The 27,925-nt window shown below is 35.2% G+C and overlaps 1 protein-coding gene across 1 annotated transcript; it reads right to left on the bottom strand.

The window, feature by feature from the left end:
• Window positions 1-6,801: 6,801 nt before the first annotated feature.
• On the bottom strand, window positions 6,802-8,489 carry LOC131154310 (uncharacterized). Its single transcript, XM_058106996.1, has 5 exons — window positions 8,260-8,489; window positions 7,974-8,174; window positions 7,608-7,888; window positions 7,413-7,487; window positions 6,802-7,307 (listed from the first exon to the last, which is right to left on the bottom strand). Exons 1-5 carry the CDS (start codon window positions 8,300-8,302, stop codon window positions 7,107-7,109), a joined length of 801 nt encoding a protein of 266 aa, XP_057962979.1. The 5' UTR covers window positions 8,303-8,489; the 3' UTR covers window positions 6,802-7,106.
• Window positions 8,490-27,925: the final 19,436 nt, after the last annotated feature.

Here is a 27,925-nt window from a genome sequence, read left to right on the forward strand (position 1 = left end):
ATTTACTTCTAGAAAAAGTTTAGCTCTCACTGATGTATACCATGTATTAGAAATTAGGAAACTTAGTTTTTGGAAGCCCACTTAATAAGTTTAGCTTTAAGTTAGTGTTTGAATCTGACAAATTTGTACTCTCCAAGGGTGAAGTCTTTGTCGAAAAGGGCTATATGTATGAGGGTATGTTTAAGCTTAATATCAATAAAGTGAATGTTTCTGTTTATATTGTTGATTCACTTTCTTTATGACATAATCGTTTAGGACATGTTAATACTACAAAATTGCATGATATGGCTAATATAGAATTAATTTCTAGATAGTAAATGACATGGATGATAAGTGCAATGTATGTATTAAAACCAAAATAGCCAGAAAACCTTTTCATAACAAAACTACTAGAATTTCTTCTTTACTTCAATTAGTGCACAGTGATGTATGTGATTTGCATGGTATACCTACCACAGGAGGCAAAAAATATTTTGTAACATTTATAGATGATTTTTCTAGATTCTGTTATGTTTATCTTATGCATACTAAAGATGAAGTAATTGATAAATTTAAGGTTTATATGGCAGAAGTTGAAAACCAATGTGACACTAAGATAAAGTGTTTTAGATCGGATAAAGGAGGTGAATATCACTTCCCCACCTATTGTGAATGTGTAGGTGTGATACATGAAACTTCTACAACATATACTCCACAACAAAATGGAGTGGCAAAAAGGAAAAATCACACATTGGTTGAAATGGTCAATGTCGTGATGTCAAATTTAGGACTAAGTAGTGGTCATTGGGGTGAAGCCTTACTAACTGCTCGTCATATAATAAACAGAGTTCCTTTTAAGAGGACTAAGACTTCTCCATATGAGTTGTGGAAGAAAAGAAAACCTAATTTTAAGTATTTTAAGATTTGGGGCTGTAAAGCAATTGTAAGGCTTCCTAAACCTAAGATAAGGGAATTAGGTGAGCAAGGAATAGAATGTGTATTCCTTGGCTATGTTGAACATAGCAAAGCTTACAGATTCTTAGTAATTAAACCAAATGATTCTATAAGAGTTAATTCAGTGATAGAATCTAGAGATGCAGAATTCTATGAAAATAAGTTCACTTCGATACAAAATGATTAGTGATCAAAATAAATCAGTGGAGACTTTGAAACCACTTCGTACTAGTGGTGAACCTTCTGAACCTAATGAAACTAGGAGTAAGAGGAGGAGGACAACAAAGTCTTTTATACCAGACTTCATAATCTACCTAGTAGAAGGTACTAGAGAATCACACTCTAGGCAAACTATAATTTCACCAAGTGTGGAATCAAATCCTCTTACTTATGGAGAAGCAATGAAGTCTCAAGATTCTACATTTTGGAAAGAAGCTATACACAATTATATGGATTCTATCATGGGTAATAAAACCTGAAAATTGTTTGATTTACCTCCTGGTTCAAAACCAATAGGTTGTAAATGGATCTTCAAGAAAAAAAAAATGAAGGTAGATGGAACAATTGATAAGTTCAAAGCAAGGTTAGTAGCTAAAGGCTTTACACAAAAGGAAGGCATAGACTACTTTGATACTTATGCTCCAGTTACTAGGATTGCAACTATAAGATCATGTTTACCTTAGCTTCCATCTACCAGTTCCAAATCCATCAAATGGATATAAAAACTGCATCCTTGAATGGAGAATTGGATGAAGAAATTTACATGGAACAACTTGAAGGCTTTATTATGCCTAGAAATGAATCTAAATTATGTAAGTTGGTTAAGTCTCTTTATGGATTTAAACAAGCCCCAAAACAGTGGCACGAAAAATTTGACCAAGTTATTCTTTCTAATGGTTTTAGGATACATGAATCTAATGAATGTGTATATAGTAAGTTCAATAGAAATATAGGTGTAATTATTTGCTTATATGTTAATGATATGTTAAATTTTGGTACTGATATTGAAATTGTTGAAAGTGCTAAGAAACTTTTGTCATCTAGTTTTGATATGAAAGATATGGGTAATGCAAATGTGATTCTGGGTGTTAGAATAATTAGAAACAATGACAAATTGATTCTCACCCAATCACACTATATTATAAGAATATTAAAAAAGTTTAATCACTATGACTGCAAACTAGTTAGCACACTTTTTGATGCAAATTTGAAATTATATCCTAACATTGGTAGAGCAGTAAATCAGTTAGAATATGCTAGAGTTATTGGTTGCTTGATGTATGCTATGACTTCTGCTAGACCTGATATTGCATTTGTTGTAGGTAAACTTAGTAGATATACTAGTAATCCTAGTGATATTCATTGGCATGCTATATATAGAGTGTTAAAGTATTTGAAAAATACTGTAGATTATGACGTACATTATGAAGGATATCCTACTATTTTAGAAGGATTCACATATGCCAGTTGGATCATTGATCGTAATGATCATATATCAACCAGTGGGTGGATATTCACCCTTGGTGAAGGAGCTATCTCCTAGGGTTCAAAGAAGCAAAGCCTTATAATAGATTCCACTATGGCAGCAGAATTTGTGGCTTTAGCTTCTTGTAGCAAAAAGTCTTGTAGCAAAAAGGTAGAATGACTTAGGAATTTGCTATTAGAAATTCCATTTTGGCCATAGCCTATGCAACCTATATCTTTGCATTGTGATAGTGAGTCAACTTTGTCACGGGCACATAGTTATATATATAATGCTAAATCTAGACATATTGGCCTAAGACATAGTTATGTGAGGCAGTTAATTACTGATGGTATAATTACCATAGATTTTATGAGATCAAGCCAAAATTTGGTTGATCTATTAACAAAAGGACTTGCAAGAGACATGGTCTAGAAATCGTCAAAAAGGATGAGACTTAAATCCACAACTCATAGTCACCAATGATGGAAACTTGACTCAACACTTGAAATTTTCAAGCTCTTAAGTTTAATGAGCAAAGTACATCATATGTAGTGACTAGAAGCACTAAAATGTATATGTGTCACATAATCCATCCCAAGGAAAATAGTGCTTTATACCTGTAATGTGAAAAAGGTGAAGGTTAAGCTTAAACTTTTAATAGGATTATAATAGGTTCTATGAGTTACTTTAATTACACGGGTACCTTTGATAAACCTACCTATATGAGTGTCAGAAGTGGTGCCACTTCCAATGAGAAATGGATTTATCTCTAGAGCACTTATTAAACTGGGATATAGATGCAAAGCCAATCCACGTGTCGACTTTTGGTAACACCTAAAGATTTGATCATTTGTGTGTGATATGTATCCGGTTAATCAAAAGAGGATTGCTAGTTCAAAGTTCGTTTACTATGTAATCTGATTAACTTTATGTATTCACTAAGTAAAGGTTCAAGTTCTAAAAACACCTTCATTTATGCATAAATTTTCTCTTATCTGAATAAATTGTTTTTCATCTATATTTTGAAAATGGTGGGGGAATGTTAAAATATTTTCTAAAATAATCAATTTTATGGGTTTTCAAAGTCTTCCATTTTTGTATTTTCTAAAGCATTTATGAGGAACATTTAATGTTATGTAAGTTTGTCCCACATTAGAAAGAGTGAAAAAGGAAATGTCATTAATAAATGATAAGGTGGAATATTATCTTAAAGTTGGTTAAGAGATAGTGCTAGTGTGTACTCTAGTACACCCTAAGGCAGTGCTTCGCACTGCCCGCACACCACACACGCGCGGTGTGGGCTGTAAAATGCTAGTAGTGCATTTAGATGATGCACAAGCACTTAACACTTTGCACGCTTGCATCGTTGCGAGATCATGATCGTTGATCATGATCGGATGATTTAAAATTAATCTTATATTTTTTATAAGATCAAGTAGTGCGATCTGAACAATGTATATAATCTAGCGGTCAGATTTTAAATTTGAACATATATAATTATTGGGAATAGGCATAATTCTATCTATTTAAAGACAAAATTAACTCCAAGAATCGTACAGAAATATTCAATCATTCTCTCCTTCTCTTTCTCTCATAAGGCTTTCACAAATTATATCTTCTTCAATTTTAGGTTCTGTTTTATGCAAAAATAGAATTCCAGAAATTTTTTTAGATTCTTCTAAGGATGTTTGTGATTAGTTTTTGGCTTGTGTATAACACAAATTGATATCAGATTATATTTTGGGCTTCATTGTATCTTGAAAACGTATTTGCTGACTCAATGCATACCGATCTGGTGTAGGAAAATAACGTTTTAAGGAAAACGACATTGTAATGTACCTTGAAGCGTTTTCTGTTTTGCAGCATTTTCTCTATTTCATTTTACATGGTGTAAGTGCATTTATCACGTAAAAGGGAAGGTTGAACTTTTAAGACTCTTAATGATATTTTGTATCTTTTATGAGTTGGGTGTTGAGTTATAGGAACACCCTTGATAGATTTCACCTATAGAAGCATGAGAGTGGAGAGAGAATTAGGTTTATTCTCAAATATGCTCATGAAACTGGGATTAGCACAAGATAGAAATGTGCTACGTGTTAAAAGTCATGTCAGCGTTTGGATCATTATTTGTGAGCAGTAATACTTTATTTTCCTTAAGCAGTCATAGTCCAAGTCTGAGACAACTATCGACTTTGGAGTAAAGATTATTATTCACTAAGTGAAGGTTAAAAGCAGAGCATACCTTCATTATGCATAATTATCCCTCTTTGGTTGTTAAACTCTCTACATAAATGTTGCATCTATAATATTAAAATGAGGGAGGGAGTTGTTAGTTTATTTTCATATTATGTTATCAAAGAAGATTAATCATCTTGAAACTAGACTTTATTCAATTGAGTCCTTGGAAAGGATATGTATTTTGGAGTTAAAATTTTAATTAATTGAGTCTTTGGAAAGGACATGTAGCCTTAAGTAAGACTCACATTTATTTGAGTCTTTAGAAAGAACATACATTTGAGTTAGATATCTATTATAAGATCTTGTATGCTTGGCTCTAAGATATATCTCTACATACAATTCCCTTTATATCACTTTTATCATATTATTCTATCATCTAATAGAGAGTTTGACAACTTAAGAAAGGTGTTTTTTGTGGAGTTTTGGATTATTCCATTTGTGTAGAATTGGATAGAGTCGTATGATTCAAATCAGACTGTTGTATATTGAGAAAGACAAGTCAAAGTGAAGTTTTGTTGTACCGGTTCGTGGGTTAAGCAAAAAAAAAAAAAATCACAGATGACTTGAATTTCCTTAAAAAGAGAGCGAGATATCCGTGACTCAGCCTTATTGTGAGTTTGACAACTTAAGAAAGGTGTTCTTCGAGGAGTTTTGGACTATTCCATTTGTGTAGAATTGGATAGAGTCATAGGATTCAAATCAGACTGTTGTATATTGAGAAAGACAAGTCAAAGTGAAGTTTTGTTGTACCGGTTCGTGGGTTAAGCAAAAAAAAAAAAAAATCACAGATGACTTGAATTTCCTTAAAAAGAGAGCGAGATATCCGTGACTCAGCCTTATTGTGAGTTTGACAACTTAAGAAAGGTGTTCTTCGTGGAGTTTTGGACTATTCCATTTGTGTAGAATTGGATAGAGTCGTATGATTCAAATCAGACTGTTGTATATTGAGAAAGACAAGTCAAAGTGAAGTTCTATTGTACTGGTTTGTGGGTTAAGTGAAAAAAAATCGCAGATGACTTGAATTTCCTTAAAAAGAGAGCGAGATATCTGTGACTCAGCCTTATTGTGAATTGCTTATATATTCGTGTGTTGTGTTTGATTTGTATTTAAGTTTTTTATATATTTGTACTATATTTTCCTAACATTTTTTTTTTTTTGGAAGTCTTCAATTTTGTATGCTTTAGTTGGCTCAAACGCCATCCGTAGGAAACGAAGATTGATGTTAATATTTATTTCCATTCGAGTCAACCCAAGGCAACAACTAGCAGGCTGATATGTTTCTTTCGGAGAAACTTTGCAGCTCGAATAGATCAAATTGTCCCGAGATGGATTTTCCATGTGGCACAAAACTTGATTCTTGATTCAGATTTATATCTTCTTCATGTGGAGATATCTACTCCTTCGGTTTATTAGATATTTAGGTTTAATTGTTGCTACCAGTTGTAACAAGTATTTTTGCCTTACCTCACCATGTATCAGCGGGTTTATCATGCTACACCACACATCTATACATTGAAATTCTATTTTTTTGGTTCTTTGCCAAAGAGATTGCATAGAAAAGCTATAACTATAATCTGGCAAAATATCAAAACAAGATGCCCTTGCAGTTGGCCATAACCAAACATCTGCATTTTAAAAATAAAAAAGAAAATGTCACTTCTCTCCCTCAGATGTGGCACTTGGAATCATTATCTACTGTTGAAGGGAGTCAATTACTAATCAACAGCCAAATCCAGGCATAGCTGCTGATCTCATTGGGATGCATTTTCATGACCAGCATCCTCTGAATCTAAATTTATTTAAATTTAGAGGATAAAGCTGCAGCCTGCAAAGCTAGCAATTCCAAAATCTATGGCCAGAGCGGCTAAGGATTCTCTCCTTGATGAGGGGTGCAGATGATCGCGCTCTCTGCTTACATTTCCACATGACAAGTGTCTAGCAAGAGTGTCAACAAACAATACTAAACTATGATCCTCCGCACCCTTGCCAAGGAGAGAATCGTTCACAGATGCCACAGATCAATTAACACAAATGAAACAGAATGTGCAAAAGTCGCTTTCTATTTAATCAATCAACAAACTATGATCCTGTGCATTCAGAATCAAGTCTTTACAAATGTCCCGGCGGCCATTAAATTGAAGGCATAAAAAAGAATGAACACAGAATTAAAAAAGAAGGCGCACTGCTTATTTTATTTAGGTGAATGGAATAGTCAGTGTCATTTGTACACAAATGCAGGGCCAGAATACGCAGTAATCCTGCACGTTATGAAGAAGCCAAGCCAACACATCTTCAACGAAAGGGTTGGAAGAAGAAATGGCTGGCAAATGTTGTCGACATTTACATCAATGAATGAGTTGTCTTCTGCCAATGGAATACCCATTATTCCTATCCTCATCTAGCCACCTAAATTCATATATACCAACACTGCAATTACAGAACCTTCAGAAAATGACCACCGCCCGTGAAGTTACATATCAATTTCTAATGGCAATGTCTTCCTTGAGATTTCACTCCGATTCTTTCGCCAGAGGCTGGATGATCTTTTAGGAGCATTGGGAGGTTGAATCTCCTCATCCAAATTGCTTGTCTCTTTAAAATCCGTTCGGGGAGCACGAATCTTTGGAGGAGGCGTGCTGTATGCAAAATGCAGTCTTTTTGCAATCAGAGTCTGTAAATTGAAAACACAAAATAAAAATCAGATCGTACGCATCAAACATGAAACAACCAGCTCTAAATAAAATGAACTAGAGAAAAAAAGAGAGAGACCACTTACAGCTTCTCTTATTGCTTTGGAAACGTGGAAAAGCTGCTCCAGATCATCATGGCTCGTCCAACATAATATCCTAACCTGCCAAACAAAAACGAAAACCATAATCACTAGTCCATGAACTGTATTCCCAAACAAGAAATTTAAAATATAAAGTAGTGTAAAATGAAATCAGCAAAGGCGAAGAATTTTGACACTAACTAGAATGTCCTGAGGCAGGCCCTCAAGAACAGATTTTTCCGATTCTGCGACTTGGGTTGGATTCGAGTTCTCCTCCAGCGGAGCCTCACTCTCAGCTGTAGAATAAAGAACAGGCCAGACCTCCACAATATGCAATATGACCGGAAGCAACTGCATCCACAGTGCTCTCATATACCCAAAAAACCCTTCTCCTCCAGAATTCCCCTTCGAGCTGCAGCGCTCATTCACCACCACCATTTCTCTTCTACATGGAGGCCGAATCATCACTTCTACAACGAGCTCTACAGCATACGAAAATTTACCAAAAGCTCGCAAAAGAAGGAAAATCTGAAAATTAACAAAAAAAAATAGAGGGGAAAAACGTACCAATCACAGTGAAAACAAACAGTAGTATCACAATCACACACATAATTTCATTTCTTCGAAACAAAATCAAAAATTTGGGCGTCTGAGAAAGAGAGATGGAAAATATAAAACATTTCAATTTCTCCTTCGAGCTGCGGCGCTCATTCACCACCACCATTTCTCTTCTACATGGAGGCCGAATCATCATTTCTATAGCGAGCTCTACAGCATACGAAAATTTACCCAAAGATCACAAAGGAAGGAAAATCTGAAAAATAAACAACAAATAGAGAGAGGGAAAACGCACCGATCACAGTGAAAACAAACAGTAGTATCACAATCACACACATAATTCCAGTTCTTCGAAACAAAATCGAAAATTTGGGCGGCTGAGAAAGAGAGACGGAAAATATAACACATTTCAAATTCAATAAGAAAAAAAAAAGCCCTAATTTCGGGCCAATAAACGCATGGAACAAGAATGGAAAGTAAAACTGAAACCCTGACACTGGGCCGGTGCAAATTTTGCCAACCTTCCTCTTTTATAGTGAAACGCAATGGGAGTTGCGAACTAATGTGGAGGATCTGTGTCAGTTGTCACAAACCAATCATAATTTGCCACTTGCCACTAACACGTTATTAAACACTATCTAATCATCATCATGGTGACTATGATCGTAAACTAACTATTTTTTTTTTAAATTTAAATGTTGTCATTCAAATTTCAAATTGTCTTTTTAATTTCAAATTCAAACAAATTATGTTATGCTTAGTTTTTATTTTTCTCACCTTAATTACAAAAAATCTTTTATCGACTCCACTAATTCTTTAATTTAGATATTATAAAAATAAAAAATAAATTATATTGTCATGTACCTTAGATTAGATTTTAAACAGTTACATGTATGTTTTTTGTTAAGTTGTATTTTAATACTATTTTATTGATACTTAGAAATCCAACTCATGAAAATTAGGGATCGGTGAATCTGACATCACTAATTTGAATTTTTTCAAATTTAAATTTTGTTCTTATTATTTAGCTTTAAAGTTTTTAGGTTTTTACAATTTTTACATTTATTTTTGAAATTTAATTAAAAGAAAGCTGTAGTTTTTATCGATTTGATCTATAAGTATTTTCTAACTTTATATGTTTTCATTTAAAACTAAAAAATATTGATGTTATGCTCATTTTTTTATTTTTCTAATCTTAACAATAGGAAATCTTATCCAGTAATTGATTCTATTAAATATATTTTTTATTTTCTAAAAAGACAAAAGTTGGTTCCATTGCCATGTTGTACTTTAGATAAGGTCATTTTGAATTATTATGTTCGTGACATTAACATGTGGTAGCTTAACAATTTTATTCTATTGGCGCACAAAAAATAGACTCATAACAATAAGGGATTGGTGAATCAGATAACTAAGATTTGAATTTGTTCAAATTTGAATTTTGTATTCATTGTTGATTTTTAAATTTTTAGTTTTTTTTCTTAAAATTTCATTTATATTTTTGAAATAAAATATTAAATTTTGAAAGAAAGCTACATTGCATTGTGCATAGATTCTGCATCCATTTTATATATTGTATGTCGTGATGGTCATGTTGTAGATATTTTTTAAAATTTAAATATTTTCATTTTAATTCAAATCATTCTTTTTAATTTGAAAATTAAAAAAAAAAAATTGACCTTATGCTCCTTTCTTATATTTTCATCTTAGCAATAAAAATTCTTTTATTATTCTACAAGTTCTTTAATGTAGATAATCTCAATAAAAAAATATAGCTATTCATGAACATACTGATTAACATACCAAGATACTCTATACATTTTGACTGAATTAGACTTTTAATATCCATTTGTATTATTTTTTTTATGATCCAAAATTCTAACCTAAGCAAACCACTCAGATTCCCAATAGGTGGGGCATCAAACAGAGGGAGGACATGACCAGCCACACAACTCTCTCTTAAGAAATAAAAAATTATCCTTTGTTTTGTTTTGTTTTTTTTTTTTTTTTTTTTGATAATTCGGTGCCTCGAACCACCATTGTGCCACTTTGAATACTATGGTACGGCACCACGCCCGGGAGATGAAAGTCACTCGCCCATTGATGTACCCCTACTGATTCACTGGAATAAACTCTCAAGGAGAAATCGAACTTATGACATTGGGGTCATCAAAGTTACACGTCACCCTTACCACTTGAGCCAACCCGGTTGGACAAAAATTATCCTTTGTTCTTGATCGAATCCAACATATCCATTCATATTTTGACATGCCGAGCATGAGGCAACATACTATTAGTAATAGTTTATCAATCAACCAGATATATAACCAGGTATATATCAGTTCACAATTAGACTAATTCAATCAAAATATGGAATCAAATGAGGGGTAGCTATGGATTGCCTCCTAATTAACACATAAAAATATAACTAGTCCCTATATATTAGCCATTGGGTATATCAACAAGGAATCCGCCGCCTTTGACTATTGCATCTACAGGGAATCTTATCCTGCAGACAGATGTCAGTGACCTTTATTGGGGAGCATTATTACTTGAAGAAAAAGATAAAAAGAGGTCTTATTGTGAACATGTCAGCGGAGAATTCAAAGAATCTCAAAAGCATTATTACACTGTTTATAAAGAAATTCTTGCGGTAAAAAATGGGATTAAAAAATTTGGCTTTTATGTCAGGACGAAGCACTTTATAGTCGAAATGGACAGTTCATCTTTCCCCAGAATGCTTGAATTCAAAAATAAGATCCTTCCTGATCCACAAATTCTCAGATTAAAGGATTGATTTTGCAGATATGATTTCTTTGTGAAACATATAAAAGACATCCATAATGTTCTATCTTACATGCTCTCTCGCCCCCCGAAAACTTCTTTTGTAATCTCAAGCCACAAAGCCATCCCTTTAATCTTCATGACCTCCTCCTCCTATATATCAGCCATTGGGCATATCAAATATTTTTTTGTAAAGCTAATGTACTTTTGTCATGTTGTATCTTAATGGCACACAAATATTCAACTCATGAAAGTAAGGAATAGGTGAATCTCACATCTATGATTTGAATTTTTTCAAATTTAAATTTCTCAGTTATTATTTAATTTAAAATTTTTTTAGCTTGTTTATTATTTTTATTTTTATTTTTTAAAAGTGAAATATTAATTTTTGATTGGAAGAAAGTTATTGTGCATAGACTCCTCATCCATTTTGTGTGTACCACATGGTCCGCAACGGTCACAACTCGTGAATAGAAGTATTTTTCTAAATTTAAATGAAATTTAAATATTTTCATTTAAATTTTAAATCATTCTTTTTAATTTCAAAAGCAATAAATTATTATTATTATTATTATTATTATTATTATTATTATTATTATTATTATTATTATTATTATTATTTTTGTTTTTCTCCTCTTAGCAACAAAAAATATTTTTTGATTTCACTACTTCCTTAATTTAGTTGCTATCAATAAAAAAATTATATATATATATATATATATTAAATATATTAAATTTATATATACTAGTCATGGGCATTATGTGCATGTTTGTTTAAAAATTTTATAATTATTTTGAGTAAATAATTATAAAATAATAATTAAGACTTGAAAGGTATATAAATTTATTTAAAAGTGTAATTATGATAAATTATAAAGGGATTTTAGCATAGTTATTGGTGGTTAAAGGGATAATTTAGGGAGAGATTTGAAATTTAAATCGTCTTACATTTTTAGAAGACGGGTTTTTTCTTTTTTATATTTATACCCACAATTATTAATTTCTTTCTAAAAAATAAAAAATATATATTTTTTATAGGAATAAATTTGAAATTTTTGAAAAATGACACATACTATTAGTCCATGTTTACCAATCAACCTATGATAGTTTACATATAGACTAGTTCAATCAAAATAAATTGGTTTTCATTTTCCAATTTAACATACCTACATGAAGTAGAATAAGATTACTCCAAATGTGCCAATATTGAGTGTATCAAATATTTTCTCTAAAAATAAAAAGTTAGTTCCATTACCATATGGTACTTTATATTAGAACATTTTAAATTGTTATGTTAATGTCCTTTTACTTTAAAAATATTACATTGTGGCATTAAAACATGTTGTATCTCAAAACAACTTTGCTCCATTGGCACACAAAAATCCTAACTCATGAAAAAAAGTGATTGGTGAATCTGTATTTGATTTTTTTTTCAAATTTGAATTTATATTTTTTGTTTAATTTCAAACTTTTTATTTTTTATTTTTACAAATTTCATTTATATTTTTAAAATAAAATGTTAAATTTTGATCGAAAAAAACCTCACCTATTGCATGGTGGTCCATGATCCGACCCCGTAACTACAAGCATTTTTCATTTAAATTTCAAATCGTTCTTTTTTAATTTCAAAGTCAAGAAAACGGTGATATGCTTAATTCTTATTTTTCTCATCTTAGGAACAAAAAGATTTCCTAATTCACTAGTTCCTCAGATCTAGGTGTGATCAATAACCAAACCAAAATAAAAATAAAAATGCATGATATATGTCAACACATGGGAACTCGGCCAGGGTCCCTGCCTTGATGAGGTACGGTGACCTTAAAATGATTATGGGTGTTTAATGATGTTTAGGGTCCTCCAGAGTTGCCACTAATCTTTTTCGTTTTCATGTGTTGTTGAATTTATCTAATTACTACCAATTAGTTAATTTGTAAGCAATAAACCTAAGTTCAAGAAACTAGTATTGAATGGTTTGTGATACTCAAAAATTCAGTTTGAAACTATGATTGCATGAGGAGAAAGTACTACCACTCCTTACATAAACGTTCTCTCTAATGGTATTATGATGATTTAGAGGGCTTCCCTAAGTATTGGAGTTTCAATGAGTTGCACATTTTATCTATATTTATTAGCTTATCCATTCAATTTTAATTCATTTTTGGGAAAGGTGCTCTCGTCTCACCTCGATCTTGTGGTATATTGTTCAAAATAGACCTCAATCTTCTCTTTCCAAATCCAACTTTTCATCAAATGTGTGTACATGCAGTAGCCTTAATTAATTAAGTTGCGAAAATTGATGGTTAATTAAGTTGCACAAACTTTTGATCTAGCGAATTGCATTTAACAAATAGACATAGACTTGGTAAAGCGAATCGAGTCGGATAATTCATGGCAAACTAGGTGGATTATCAGGTAAAAATATAACAATTCATATCTTACTCATTTAAGTTTCGAATTTATAGTGGTTCGAATCGGATAATCCGTAGCGAATGGCAGATAATTTGTCATTATCATCCCTAATATAATTTTTTTTGCCATCCAATGAACATTTTATATAGTAACACAATAATTGAAATCATTTTAAAATTATAATTTTTTTTTCAAAGCATAAATGTTGTGCAAAGATACCAATGCACAGCGAAAACTCAAATCGATCGGATCATACAATTCAACAACCAATAATGAATGATACGGAAAACAATCAATCATATAGTTAATAAAGGAAAGCAAATAAAACACATGATACAAGAGATTACGTGGTTCAATAATATGCCTACGTCCATGGGAGCAAGCGGTTGAATATCACTTTCAATCATCAAACAAGGATTACAATAGTGTTTATATGCTAGCCCTACACATACAAAAGACTTAGGGGGTTCCCAAAGTACCCTTGTAGCAATCTCCAAAGAAAAATCCTCCGAAATCCCAAACCTACTGATCTTTCTGATTCAAAATTCAAAATCAGTACCAAGTAAGACTGTCGACGATTTAATACTGAAACTAAAATGTACAAACTGAAATCGTTGACAATTTTCTCCTAAGAGTAAACTGTCGATGTAACCGTGAACCAAACCATCGATAGTGTCTTCTTGCAGTCCACCTTCTTCGTTCTTGGTCACCATGCTTTCCACGTGCATGCAATCCACTCAATATGAGCCACAATGCAATGATCCGGAGAAATTATGATATTTAAATAATAAAGAGGGAGGGAAATGGAAATAGAAACATAAGGAGGTAGCAAACTTCATTGATGAACGCTTTGCATTCGTCGACGAGGGTACAAGAGGGCCTCGTCGACGAAGCAAAGTTTCGTCGATGAGAAAATACCGAGAAAGGATTTCGGGAAAGTCTAAAATTCGTTAACAAAGGTGCAGGTTCGTCGACGAACTTTTTACAGGACTCGTCGACGAGGTGATGTGTCTCGTCGATGAATCCAGACCTATAAATAGTGCAAAAACTTGGATTTAAGTAGAAAATAAGAAACCTTCACACTCTCTCTCTCCCCTTTCGGTTTCTCACTCCTCTTTCTTCCATTCTGGCTCCGTCGCTCACCAGATCGACGATTTGAGGCCACCATGACGCTCCTGAGGAAGTTCTCTCCAAATCTACTAGAGCGGATAGTTGGTGGGAGCAAGTTGAAATTCATCCCCGAATCAAGGTAAGACTTTTTTTGCCGAATTTGGTCTTTTCATAATTATAGGAAATGATATTTACGTGAAAATACTGAAGTTTAGTACTGACAGTTTTCATTTTCAGGGTATTGATCAGGAAATCCTACTGGTGTGAGTCTAGGAATTCATAGGGGCTTTTTGGTTGCTAGGTAAGGGAATATACTAAAACAATTATTTTCCACACGTATTATTATTATTATTATTTATCGATAAATTAATTTTCAGAAAAGCATGCATGATATTTGAATATTATTGAGAAAATGTATGTTATTGGGAAAATACTACTATTATATGGAAAATGTGAATTTAGAATGAAATGTACGAAATTATTCAACTTTGCGTGGCATGAATGTTATTTTTCATAAAAAGTAATGATATGATAAATTTTACAAATAATGCATGTTTTCAGGAGTTATGAAAAGATACAGAATATTGTGATGATTTTTATAAGTAAATGATAATTGATTATTTTCCATATAATATGTTTGAAATGATTTCGGCGCGAGGCCGTATATATGTATGAAATATTTTGGCACGAGGCCGTATATATATATGAAATGATTTCAGCGCGACGCCGTATTTATGAAATGATGTTCGGTGCGAGGCCGTATTTATGAAATGATTTTCGGCGCAAGGCCATAATTATGAAAAATGCTATAATATCATGTATTATATGTTATCAGAACCCGGATGCTAGTTTAGTTCACTTTTAGGAACTCGGTATCGTAACTATATAGATCAGATATCTATGTTCAGACTTGTGCTAACCACCCCCACGAGGGGGTGAGAGATGGATAGTCGATGCGGCTTTCAGTGTAGAGTTGTAGACGTCCACCTGGCAGTCCGGACCAAGGTATGGCGGACCCATCGTACGTACAAACATTATTATATGTGTATATAAGTGGGTCGTTACACACAAACTCCAATAATCTCCACCTTGGTGAATATTCACCCCTTAGGAGAAATATGAAAAGCATAACCCGTAGCTTCACCTAAAAGCATAACCCGTAGCTCCACTTAGGACAGTAGGTTGGCACGCCTCCCATCTGGCTACTATAGATGTTGATCAAGTCCAAACAATCTGTTGTTACATGCTTTGTCAACATATCTATTGCATTCTCAGACGTGTGAACTTTCTCAAGTAGAAGTTCATTAGAAGCAACTAGTTCCCTGATTCAGTGAAACCACACATCTATGTGCTTGGTCCTCGCATGACACATCTGGTTTTTTGCCAAATATATGACACTCTCACTATCACAGTGCAGCTAAATTCCACCTTGCTTACCCAGCTCCTTGACTAATCCTATAAGTCAATACGCTTCATTGGCAGCTGACTCACTCTAAAAATGAGAAGCGCAAAGGCTATCCCAAGTATAGAAGTTTTATCACGTAATAATTAGCCAAAAAGGTCAGATCATCTCCTTAGAGAATGTAGATTAATTTCAAACTAGCGTTAAAATAACAAGGAGAAAATAAAAAATAAAAAAACATTTACTGAACACAGTTTAGATTTATATTCGTGGGTTTTTGAGATTAAAACAACGCGAAACCTAAACTAAGAACATAGCATGCAAGAAATGGATAACGGTAAATAAATGATGGAAGGTAAACGAAAAAAAAATGAGGCAATAAATTAAACAATGATGAAATTAAATGAACCAAACGACTCAATGTTTAAACATTCAACTATGAACTTAAACATGAGTATTCTATTCATTTAATAAACATTCAACCATGAAATTTCCACTCCAACATTAACTTAAATAAAAATAAATCCAACAAACTCAATCCCATAATTAACCAAAATAATATAGCTATTGGTTCATTCAAACAATAAAACAACTATAAAGAAATTAAATAAACCAAACAACTAAATACTTAAGCATTCAAATAATAAATCAAAAGCAAAAATTTCATTAATCGAATAACAATCGTTCAACAATAAAATAAGATACAATATATTGAAATAATAAAGCATTAAAGAATTATTCTAAAATATGAAAATAATGACTAAAAAATAAAGCTTGAATTCAATCCAATAATAACCTCAATGAACGTATTGAAATAATAATAAAGTAAAAAAAAAAAAAGCAGTTAAACAAAGGAGAGCGAAGGAGAGAGAGAGAGAGAGAGAGAGTGTGTGTGTGAAAGAGATGAGGTCGAGAGCCCTCAAGTTGCTTGCACGAACTCCCTTTTTCCAAGCTGCTCACCTTTTTTCTTTGATAATGGCTACTCCCCCCCACCCCCCTCTTCTGCTGCTACAACGCAGCTCCCCCTTTAATTTGGAACCCTACTCCCCCTTTCTATCTAGCACATGTGCCTTTTATTGTATTGCATAGGCCATGCAATTGAAAATGCTGTGCTTAGCTTTTATTTCCAGCACATCGCCCATTCTCCACCTAATGTCGGCGCATGACAGGCCTCCTCTTCAGCCCTCCGACCTCTTTTAAAATTTACCATTGCCTTAGCCGTGTGGTCCTTGAGTTGGGCGCATGGGCCTCATTTTTGTAGGCCCAAAACTCTCCTTGTCTTTGAATTTTGATTTCATTTTAATTCCCAAAAATTACCCTACAATAATAAAAACATGAGTGCTCATAAATTTAAGGGTGAAAGTGGAATAAAAACTCAAATATTATAAATTGAGCACAATATTAAAATACTGGACATAATTAAGCATTTAATTAAAATTGTAACACTTAATTAATGCATTTAAATACTTAATTACACAACTTTGACACATAATCACCCTCCCCCTCCCCCTCCCCCCCTCCTTCCCAAACTAACGTTTGGCTAGTTTCTAGCAAATGACATGAATGCAATCGTACTAGAGGAGTAGAAACCATAATTCCAGTACTTTTGAAAATCACATGCCATGAAATATGTTTAATGAGTTTAGGAACATATGATGCAGATTAATCTAAGTTAAGTATCAACTAAGGGATTTATACATCATTTAGTAAATCAGCCAAGGTAATGACATGTAACAAAGCTCGCGTGCATGGAAATAAGGCTAGAATTCCAAGATTGACTACTAATAGACATTAATAGTTCCAATCACAACAGTTAATCTGAGACAACCGCACGGTCTTACTTTAATTCAAAATCATTATAGTGGCTTCTTTTACACTATTACACTTTAAAAGACACCCACTTTCTTACTTAGTTGGGACCCCAATAGTAGGTAGTCGTTTTCAATACATGAATGTACAATGGTGGCTCTTACGCTATTATTGTAGAGACCCGAATAATTATCTTAATTTAATAATAGGAGGATGAGAGAAAAGGAATAAAATTTTAACTAAAACAGGGATTTCGTCGACGAATGCAACATGTGTGACAACCCGAATAAAAATGGAATTTAAATAATAAAGAGGAAAGGAAATGGAGACGGTAACAGAAGGAGGAAGTCGACTTCGTCGAAGACGACTTTTAGAACTAGGTATGGGCATTATGAGTTTCTCGTTATGTCATTTGGTCTGACGAATGCTCCTGCGCAATATTTATGGACTTAATGAATCAGATCTTCCACCCATATTTAGATCAGTTTGTGGTTGTCTTTATTGATGATGTACTGGTCTATTCGAGGAGCTATGAGGAGCACGAAATACATTTGAGGCAGGTTTTGCAGATGCTCGGGAAGAAGAAGTTGTATGCCAAGTTCAGTAAATGTGACTTCTAGCTTGAGAAAGTTGTGTTTTTGGGGCATTTTATCTCAGGAGGTGGAATTTCTGTAGATCCCAGCAAGATTGAGGCGGTAGTGAATTGGACTAGACCGAGGAATATCCAAAAGATTAGGAGTTTCTTGGGGTTAGTTGGTTATTATCGTCGTTTTGTCGAGGGGTTCTCAGCTTTGTCAGGACCTTTGACATGACTGACAAAGAAGAATGCTAGATTTGAATAGGACAACAATTGTGAGCAGAGTTTTCAGGAGCTGAAGCAGAGGTTAGTCACAGCACCAGTATTGATCATCTTGTCTGGGGATGAGGATCATCTTGAAGGGACTTGACTGTGTGTTAATGCAGCATGGCAGGGTAGTGACGTATGTGTCTAGAAAGTTGAAAGAATATGAAAAGAACTACCCTACCCATGATCTTGAGTTGGCTGTAGTGGTACGCGCATTGAAAATTTGGAGGCATTACCTGTATGGCGAACAGTGTGAGATTTTCTCTGACCACAAGAATTTAAAATATTTATTCACCCAGAAGGAATTGAATATGAGACAGAGAAGGTGGTTATAGTTGATTAAAGATTTTGATTGTACTATCAATTACCACCCAGGGAAAGCAAATGTGGTAGTTGATGCACTGAGTAGGAAGACTGGAGTATCAGCGTTGGCAACTATGGAGATCCAGCGTCCGATCATGATGGATCTAGAGAGACTCAGCATTGAATTGATAGAGAGTAATACTCCAGTATGTATCGCCAGCCTAGTGGTACAGCCTACTCTGCAAGAAAGAATTAAAGTCGCCCAGAAAGGAGATCCAGAATTAGTAGAGGTGATGGATAGAGTGCAGAGTGGTCAAGGAGAGGAATTCTGCATTTCAAATGACAGAACTTTGCGGTTTCGTTCTAGACTATGTGTTCCTGTTGATACTGACATTAGGGGAACTATTTTAGATGAGGCTCACAGATTTTTGTATACGGTTCATCCCGGTAATACGTAAATGTACAAGGATCTGTGAGAATTTTACTGGTGGAGTGACATGAAGAGGGAGATTGCCAAGTACGTAGCCCAATGTTTGACGTGCCAGCAGGTAAAAGCTGAGCACCAAAGGCTAGCAGGTTAGTTGCAGCCGCTATTTATCCCAGAGTGTAAGTGGGATCATATACCCATGGATTTTATTTCAGGGCTTCCGTCCATATCGCATGGCCAGAATGCGATTTGTGTGATAGTAGACCGGTTGACTAAGTCTGCCTATTTTCTCCCCATCAAGATTAGCTATTCCCTCAATCGATTGGTAAAGATTTACGTCTAGGAGATAGTTCGTTCTCATAGGGTGCCTGTATCTATTGTGTTAGATCGAGACCCGCGATTCACGTCACGATTTTGGAAGAGCTTGCAAGAGGCTCTGTGGTCTTAGTTATCGTTTAGCACGACATTCCATCGTTAGTCAGACGGACAAATTGAGAGGACGATACAGATACGAAAGGATATGTTCCGTGCATGTGTATTAGATTTTGGGGATAGTTGGACTCAGTTCATGCCGCTGGTAGAGTTCGCATATAATAACAGTTACTAGTCCAGTATTGGCATGGCCCCATTTGAGGCCTTGTACGGTAGGATATGTCGATCTCCTTTGTATTGGGATGAGATGGGTGAGTGGCGAGTTGTAGGACCAAAGCTGGTACAGTAAGCGTACAATAAGGTTTGGCTTATCAAGGAAATAATTAGTGCAGTTCAAAGCCGACAAAAGAGTTATGCCGACCATCGCCGCAGGAATTTGGAGTTTGATGTGGGTGGTCACGTATTTTTGAAGATAGTTCCATTAAAAGAAGTTATAAGATTTGGTAGAAAGGATAAACTTAGCCCTAGGTTTATCGGTCCATTTGAGATTTTAGAGAAAGTGGGGTCGATGGCTTTCAGGCTAGCTTTACCACCTACACTATCCAGATTACACGACGTATTCTATGTATCTATGTTGAGGAAATATGTCCTAGGTCCTTCTCATATTATCAGTTATGGTGAGTTAGAGCTCAGTAACTCGCTAGTCTATGAGAAGGTACCAGTATAGATTCTAGACAAAAAGGAATAGGAATTATATAGTAAAAAGATTCCTTTGGTAAAAGTTCTATGGAGGAATCATGTGATAAAAGAGGCTTCTTGGAAGCTCGAGGAACAGATCAAACAGAAATACCCACAACTATTCCAAGGAGTTTAATGTAAATAAGAAATGTGAGTAAATAGGTAATGTTTCTTGTGCAGGTACGTGTAATGTTATAGGTAGTATGAGATATTTAGTTTTGGAAGAATTTTCTTTTAGTATATGTAATCTCCTAGAACTTGAGTTGTAACCACGGTATTCCTCCGCCATAAGTGAGGGTAAGTAACAAAATAAGTAGACCATTTTGCTTAAGGGATGATAAACTACGTGGATAGTAAATTTCGAGGACGAAATTTTATAAGGAGGGGAGAATGTGACAACCTGAATAAAAATGGAATTTAAATAATAAAAAGGAAAGGGAATTGAGGCAGTAATAGAAGGAGGAAGTCGACTTCGTCAACGAACGCGACATTGCACTTTGGAAGGAATAATCGAGGGAAATCATCAGGGCTTCGTCGACGAAGACAGGATTCGTCGACGAATACAGAGGATTAGTCGACAAAGGTATAAGTGGATTCGTCGACGAGGAAATATAGAGAGAGGTTTTAATCTGACTGAATTTCGTCAACGAGGACTGAATTTCGTCGACGAAAATATTAAAGGATTCATCGATGAATGATGTGGCTCGTCGACGAATCCAATTTTATAAATATAAAAATCCGAATTTTTGTTACTTCACAACTAAGCAAACTCATTCTATCTCTCTTCCCTTCGTCTCTCTCTCTCTCTCTCTCTCTCATCGATTTTGGGCCGGATTTATGCCGGTTCAACAATCTGAAGTCACCATGATGCTCTTGGGAAAGTTCTCTCCGAATCTGTCGGAGCAGATCGCTGGTGAAAGCAAGTTGGAAATTATCCCTAAATTGAGGTAAGGCTTTTTAAGCCAAATTTGACCTTACGGTAGTTATAGGAAATGATGTACACGTAGAAATACTGAAGTTTAGTACTGTGATTTTTCATTTTCAGGGTCTTGATCAAGAAATCCTATGGGTGTCAGGTTAGGATATTTTAGGGTCTTTCTCAGTAGTCAGGTAAAGGAATAAACTAAAGTAGTCATTTTCACGCAAATTATTATTATTTATGAGAAAAATTATCTTCTAAAAAGCATGTATTACATCTATAGATTACAAAGAAAATGTATGTTTGAGAAAAATACTGCTAATATGTTGAAATGTATATATATGTATGAGATGCGAGAAAGCATGATTTTAAAATGCAATGTATGGTTTCATACAACAAATGTGTGGCATGAATATTATTTTACGTGGAAAATATTATGATATGATAATGATATGAATGCAGTATGATTTGAGAAGCTATGGAAGTATACAGTACATTATGATTTTGACAAATACATGATTAAATGATTATTTTCAGAATGACGTATTTATGTATGATTTCGGTGCAAGGCCGTATTTATGTATGATTTCAACGCAAGACCGTATTTATGAAATGTTCGGCACAAGGCCATATTTATGAAATGTTCGGAGCAAGGCCGTAATTACAAAATGTTCAGCACAAGGTCGTAATTATGAAATATGTTATAATATCACATATTATATGTATCATAACCCAAATGTTAGTTTAGTTCTGTTTCAGGTGCGCGGTACCGTAGCTATATAGATCAGATATCTATGTTCAAACTTGTGCTAACCACCCCACAAGGGGGTGGGAGATGGATAGTCAATGTGGCTTTCAGTATAGAGTTGTTGACGTCCACCTTGCAGTCTGGATTAGAGTGTGGCGGGCCCATCATACTTACAGACATATTTTTGACTCGGCAGTGGTCAACCAGCCATTGTCGGGTCCCGCCTTCGGGCCGCACAACCTGTCATTGGGGGTAATACATGGCATTAACTAGCTATTCATCCTGGGTATGTTTTCAGTATTATCAGTTATAACAGTTGTTTTGTGTATGATATGACTTATTAGAGAATATGAAAGCATGTGATTATTCAGTATGATATGATGAACGCTTACGAAAATATGAATTGTACTATATATGTATAATTACATTAAATATTCATGTTACCACGCAACTGTATTTAGTTTATTTTCCCTTATGAAGATGTGTCTCACCCCTAATATTAATTAATTTTTCAGGAGACCCTGAGTGACCAGCGGGTCGTGGCTGCCGTTGGGTTAGTGATATTATCCCGTTAGGAGGGTAAGATTTTTTACTAAGGTCAGAATTATTTTGTGTTTGATCCTAGAGTTATTTTGATATTTATGAGGATGTGTATAAATACAGTTTATTGATGTTGTAGTAAACTCTAGTATTATGTTTTATGGATGAATGATTAAGATTTTTAAACCTATTGCTGCCTAGGTTTCCGCTGTGATTGACAGGCGTCCCCATTACCCATGGGTTCGGGTCAACTTTTTCCATTTAATATATTACATTTATGTTAAGGAATTTAAGGTTATTACAGCATGCTTGTCGATGAACACACTTAAGGGGATCGTCAACGAGGACATGTGTTTCGTCGACGAGAAGATACTGAGAGGCTATTTTTCAGCTCTAAATTTCATCGACGAGAAATATCCATTTGTTAGTGAACTTTCTTCGTGGCCTCGTTGACAAAGTGACGTGGCTCATCGACGAGTGCAAGTGTATAAATAGCCTAAACTTGATTTTTCTGCAAAAATTTTTTTGAAAACCTCTCTCTCTCTCTCTCTCTTTCTCTCTCTCTCTCTCTCCTGTTCGTCCCTTCCCCCTACTCTATAAGATTCTGGGCCGGATTCTTGTCGATTCAACGATCCGAGGCCACCACGACACTCCTGGGAAGTTCTCTTTAAGTCTACAGGAGTGGATCGTTGGTAGGACTAACTTGAACTTCATCCTAAATTCAGGATAAGACTTTTTATTTAGTATTTGTCTTTACCACAGTTGTATAAAATGTAGTACTCGAATAAATATTGAAGTTTTGTTCAGGGAGATGTTGTTTTCATGGTGTTGAACGAGGAACCCTACGGGTGTAGGACGAGACACTGTAAGGGCTTTTCAGTAGTCAGGTAAGGGAGTAAACTAAAGTAGTAATTTTCCATGAAAATTACTATTGTTTAGTAGCAGCTTAATTTTTAGAAAGCATGTATTATATATAAGCATATTTGTGAATATATATATATATATATATATATATATATATGGGAAAATACCGTTGTTACACAAAAATATGTATTTTTAGTATGAAATGTCAGAAAATGTGATTTCAGAACAGAATTCATGATTTTATTCAGTTTGTGGCATGAATATTATCTTACGCAAATTGTATTATGTTAAGTCAATTTTATGGGAAAAACATATTTGCAGTTATTTCAGAAATAACATGATAATATGATTTCAGAATACATGATAAACAGTATATTTATTTAGATCAGTATGTATGATATGTTCGGCGCAAGGCTGTGATTGATAGACAGCGCAAGGCCGTAGTTATGCATGTTTTATGCGCAAGGCTGTAGGTATGATTGTATTCGACGCAAGGCCGTAATTATTCATGTTATTATAGAATTCAGAAATGCTATCAATCTATTACGTTAAATAGTATATTATCATGTACTATATATTATCAGAACTCATATGATAGTTCATGTCAGTTTCAGGAGCACAGTACTGTAGCTATACAATTCAGTTCAGTTCAGACTTGTGCTAACTACCCCTGCTAGTAGAGGGGTGGGAGATGGATAGTCGATGTGGCTTTCAGTATACAGTTGTAGACGTCCACCTGGCAGTCCAGACCAGGGTGCGGTGGGCCCATCGTACTTACAGACATTTTTGACTCGGCAGTGGTCAGCTAGCCATTGTCGGGTCCCGCCTTCAGGCTGCACAACCCGTCATGGGGGGTAATACCTGACATCAGCTAGCTATTCATCCTGGGTAAATTTCAAAATTACTAGTTATATCAGATGATTTTATGAACAGTCAGATACATTATGATTTAGTAAAGTTATGAAATTATATACTTACTCAGTTATCTTATTATCAAGTGTTTTTCAAGCATGTGATATCTACAACATAGTTATTATAGCACGTAAATATTCATGTTGTTACACAAATGTATTTAGTTTATTTCCCTTACTAAGAGGTGTCTCACCCTAGTTTAAACCATTTTAGGGAACCCATAAAGACAGGTGGACTGAGCCCCGCGCCATTGAGGCGGCTGTGCTACCCCGCTAGGAGGGTGAGTCATTTGAACTAGAGTCAGAGGGTTTTGATGTAGATCCTAATACTTATATTTTGATGATTTTGAGGATTGTATATGTAGTGACCCAGAGGAATTAAAATATTTAAATAATAAAAGGAAGGGAGAAATGGAAATTAAAAGTGGCAAAAGCAAGTCGTCGCATTCATTGATGACGTTGCATATTGTGCTCGTCGACGAGGATATGATTCGTTGACGAGAAAATACCGAGAAAGGTTTTGGATGATTCTGAATTTCGTCGACGAGGAGAGAGTTCATCGACGAGTTGTCTTCATGACCTCGTCGACGAGGTGACGTGGCTCGTCGATGAGGGTCACAATTTAAATAGTTCTAAACGTGAATTTTTGGTAGATTTCACGCAAACAGATTCTCTCTCTCTCCTCCCTTTGGTTTCCCTCTCTTCTCTCTCAATTTATGGGTCGAATTTCTGTCGGTTCGATGATTTGAAGCCACCACGACACTCCTGGGAGAGTTCTCTTCAAATCTGCTGGAGTGGATCGTCGATGAGGTTGAATTGGAAACCATCCCAAATTTAGGGTAAGACTTTCTACTTAATATTTGACTTCCTGACAGTTGTAGAAAGGTACGCGTAGAAATACTGAAGTTTAGTTCTTGGGAATGTCATTTTCAGGATGTTGAAAAGGAAACCCTGCGGGTGCAAGAGTGTTTTCTTAGGGGGCCTTTTTCAGAAATCGGGTAAGGGGATAAACTAAACTACTTATTTTAGGAAAATGTATGTATTTTATTACAGCATCTGATTTTGGGAAAATAAATATAATTATATATGTTTTATATTTTGGAAATACTGCTGAAAATGATGGTATGTTAAATATACGAAAAACTTATTTCGTGTGGCATGAGTAGAATATATAATGAAATACTGTTTTCTTTGAATATGATAAAGATAAGAATTTTATATGATTTTCCGGCATATGGGCCAAGCTATGGATATGTTTGCCAGCATACAGGCCGAGCTATGGATATATTTACCGACATATGGGCCGAGCTATGGATATGTTTGCCGGCGTACGGGCCGAGCTATGGATATGTTTTCCAGCGTATGGGCTGAGTTATGAATATGATTTGCGAGCGTACGGGCTGAGCTATGGATATGTTTTGCCGGCGTACAGGCCGAGCTATGGTAAAATGTGAAATACCGGCGTACGGGCCGATGATTTTCATTATATACGTATATATGCAAAACAATATGATGATATTGATTTTGTAATTAATGGTATGAAATATCCATGTATCACAGTTTCAGTATATACTATATGTTATCAGAACCTGGTTGGGTTGGTTTAGGTTAGCACTTGCACGGTACTGATGTTATGTGTTCATGATTAATCATGATATTTGTGTTAACGCTGCTGTATAGAGTGGCGTGAGGTTAGATGGTCGATGTGGTTTTAAGAAGTGTAAGCACCCCTGGTGTATAGACCAAGTCTGGCAGACCCATCGGACTTATAGACTGTACTTTTGACTTGGCAGTGGTCGATCAACCATTATCAAGTCCCTCATTCAGGTCATACAAGCCAGTCATATGGGGGTAATATGTAACAACAGTCAGCTAACCTACCAGGGTTGTTTTCGTATTATATTATATAAGATGAATTATGTTTAAAAAAATCATGTTCTGTCATGATATGAGAATATATGTTTCCAAGATATGATACAGATAGTTATATTGATATGTTTATGTATGATTTATATAGAATACGGAAATACTCATGTTGCCACACACTAGTATTAGTTTATTTCCCTTACTAAGAGGTGTCTCACCCCAAAATTTCATAAACATTTCAGGAGCCCCAGATAGGAGAGGGGATAAAGCTCCGCTGAGGTAGTTATTGTTGATCTGCCCTTCCTAAAGGGTAAGTACTTTGATAAGGTTGGATGGACTTTTGAGAAGTGACCCTAGGGCATCTTTTGGGTTGTGTATTGTGTATATACTTAAATACAATGGATGTAGTAACTTTAGTAATCAGATGGATGATCTTGTGATTATGATATTATGATTTTATATTTCCTGCTGCTTAGGCTTTCGTTATATGTTTCAGTTTTATCCTTGGTACCCACGGATTCAGGTTGATCATAATCTGCTGGATTTATTATACTGATTTGTATTATTTAAGGAAAAAAATATGTGAAAATTAAGCAAGTCATTATGGTTTGTTATTAGAGCCTAGGTTGTTTGTAGACTTTAGAGTGCAGCAGAAATAATATCATAGTATAGGAAATGATTTAAGGTTTTGTTCTATAGACTAGAGGCAGGACTTTCGTGGTAGTTTATGTGTTTTTCCTGGGGTGACGATTTCAGGAAAATCATAGTAAACTATTGTCGGGTTATGTTCCTAGAATATAGGACTAAGGTTAGAAATAAGCTGAGAGTGTTGAGATAAGAGGTTAAGTTAAGTGGATAAATTATAAGGATAGGATTATTGAGTTGCGTTTTTTGTTTTTCAGGATGGATTCAAAAGTAGGTAGTGCCCATATGAGTGGCAGTGAGGGGGCAGGGCCCTCAGGTGCAGGTGGGACAGACTTGAACGCAGTATTACGTAGCGTGGCTCAACAGGTTATGACTGAGATCGCTAGGAGCTCTAGAGAGCAGGGTGGTCCATCTGCAGGCCATGGATGCACTATCGAGAAGTTTACAAAGATGAATCCTCCGGAAATTTCACGAGGGGCCGATATTGCAGCCGCCAAGAACTGGATGTAGGAGATTAAGAAAGTTTTGGTTGTGTTGCAGTGTACTGAAGAATAAAGGGTCCTCTTTGCCACTTATAAACGGATAGGAGAGGCCGAGAGGTGGTGGACTGCTGTGAGGCTTCTAGAGCAGCAGAGGACTACACCGATAGCCATAACTGTTTAAGGAATTGTTCTTCGATATATATTTTCCAGCTACTATTATGGAAGTTAAAGTGGAGGAGTTCTTGAGTCTGAAGCAGGGACAGTTATCAGTTTAGTAGTATGCGGCGCGATTTATAGAGCTTTCTCGTTTCGCTCCGTACATTGTCCCTAATAAGGTGAAGAAATTGAGGCAGTTTGAGAGAGGCTTGAAGCGGAATATATTCAAGCATGTGGTAGTACTACAGATCCAGGATTTTTCTAAGTTAGTCGACAGAGCAGCCTTGGCAGAGGTTGGAGAGTGTTTAGACGCAGAGAAGCAAGGACATAGGAAGAGATATGCATCTTCGGGCTACCAGCAGGGTCCTAGACAGAATCAGTGGAGAAGAGGTAACCATGGCAGAGGACGTAGGCAGAAGACCGAAGGACACGAGGTTTAGGCAGTGCAGGGTCCTCCTATTTGTCAAACTTGTGGTAGGAGACACTGGGGAGAGTGTTGAGCAGGTGGGATTGTCCGCTATCGTTGCGGTAGATCGGGGCACATGGTGCGAAACTGCCCTACACCACCAGATGCAGCTCCTGCTCCCAGACCATACCAAGGAGGTTATCAAGCACCACGAAGGGGGCAACAA

The sequence above is a fragment of the Malania oleifera genome, chromosome 4 (genome assembly GCF_029873635.1).
Source record: "Malania oleifera isolate guangnan ecotype guangnan chromosome 4, ASM2987363v1, whole genome shotgun sequence".
Taxonomy (NCBI): domain Eukaryota; kingdom Viridiplantae; phylum Streptophyta; class Magnoliopsida; order Santalales; family Ximeniaceae; genus Malania; species Malania oleifera.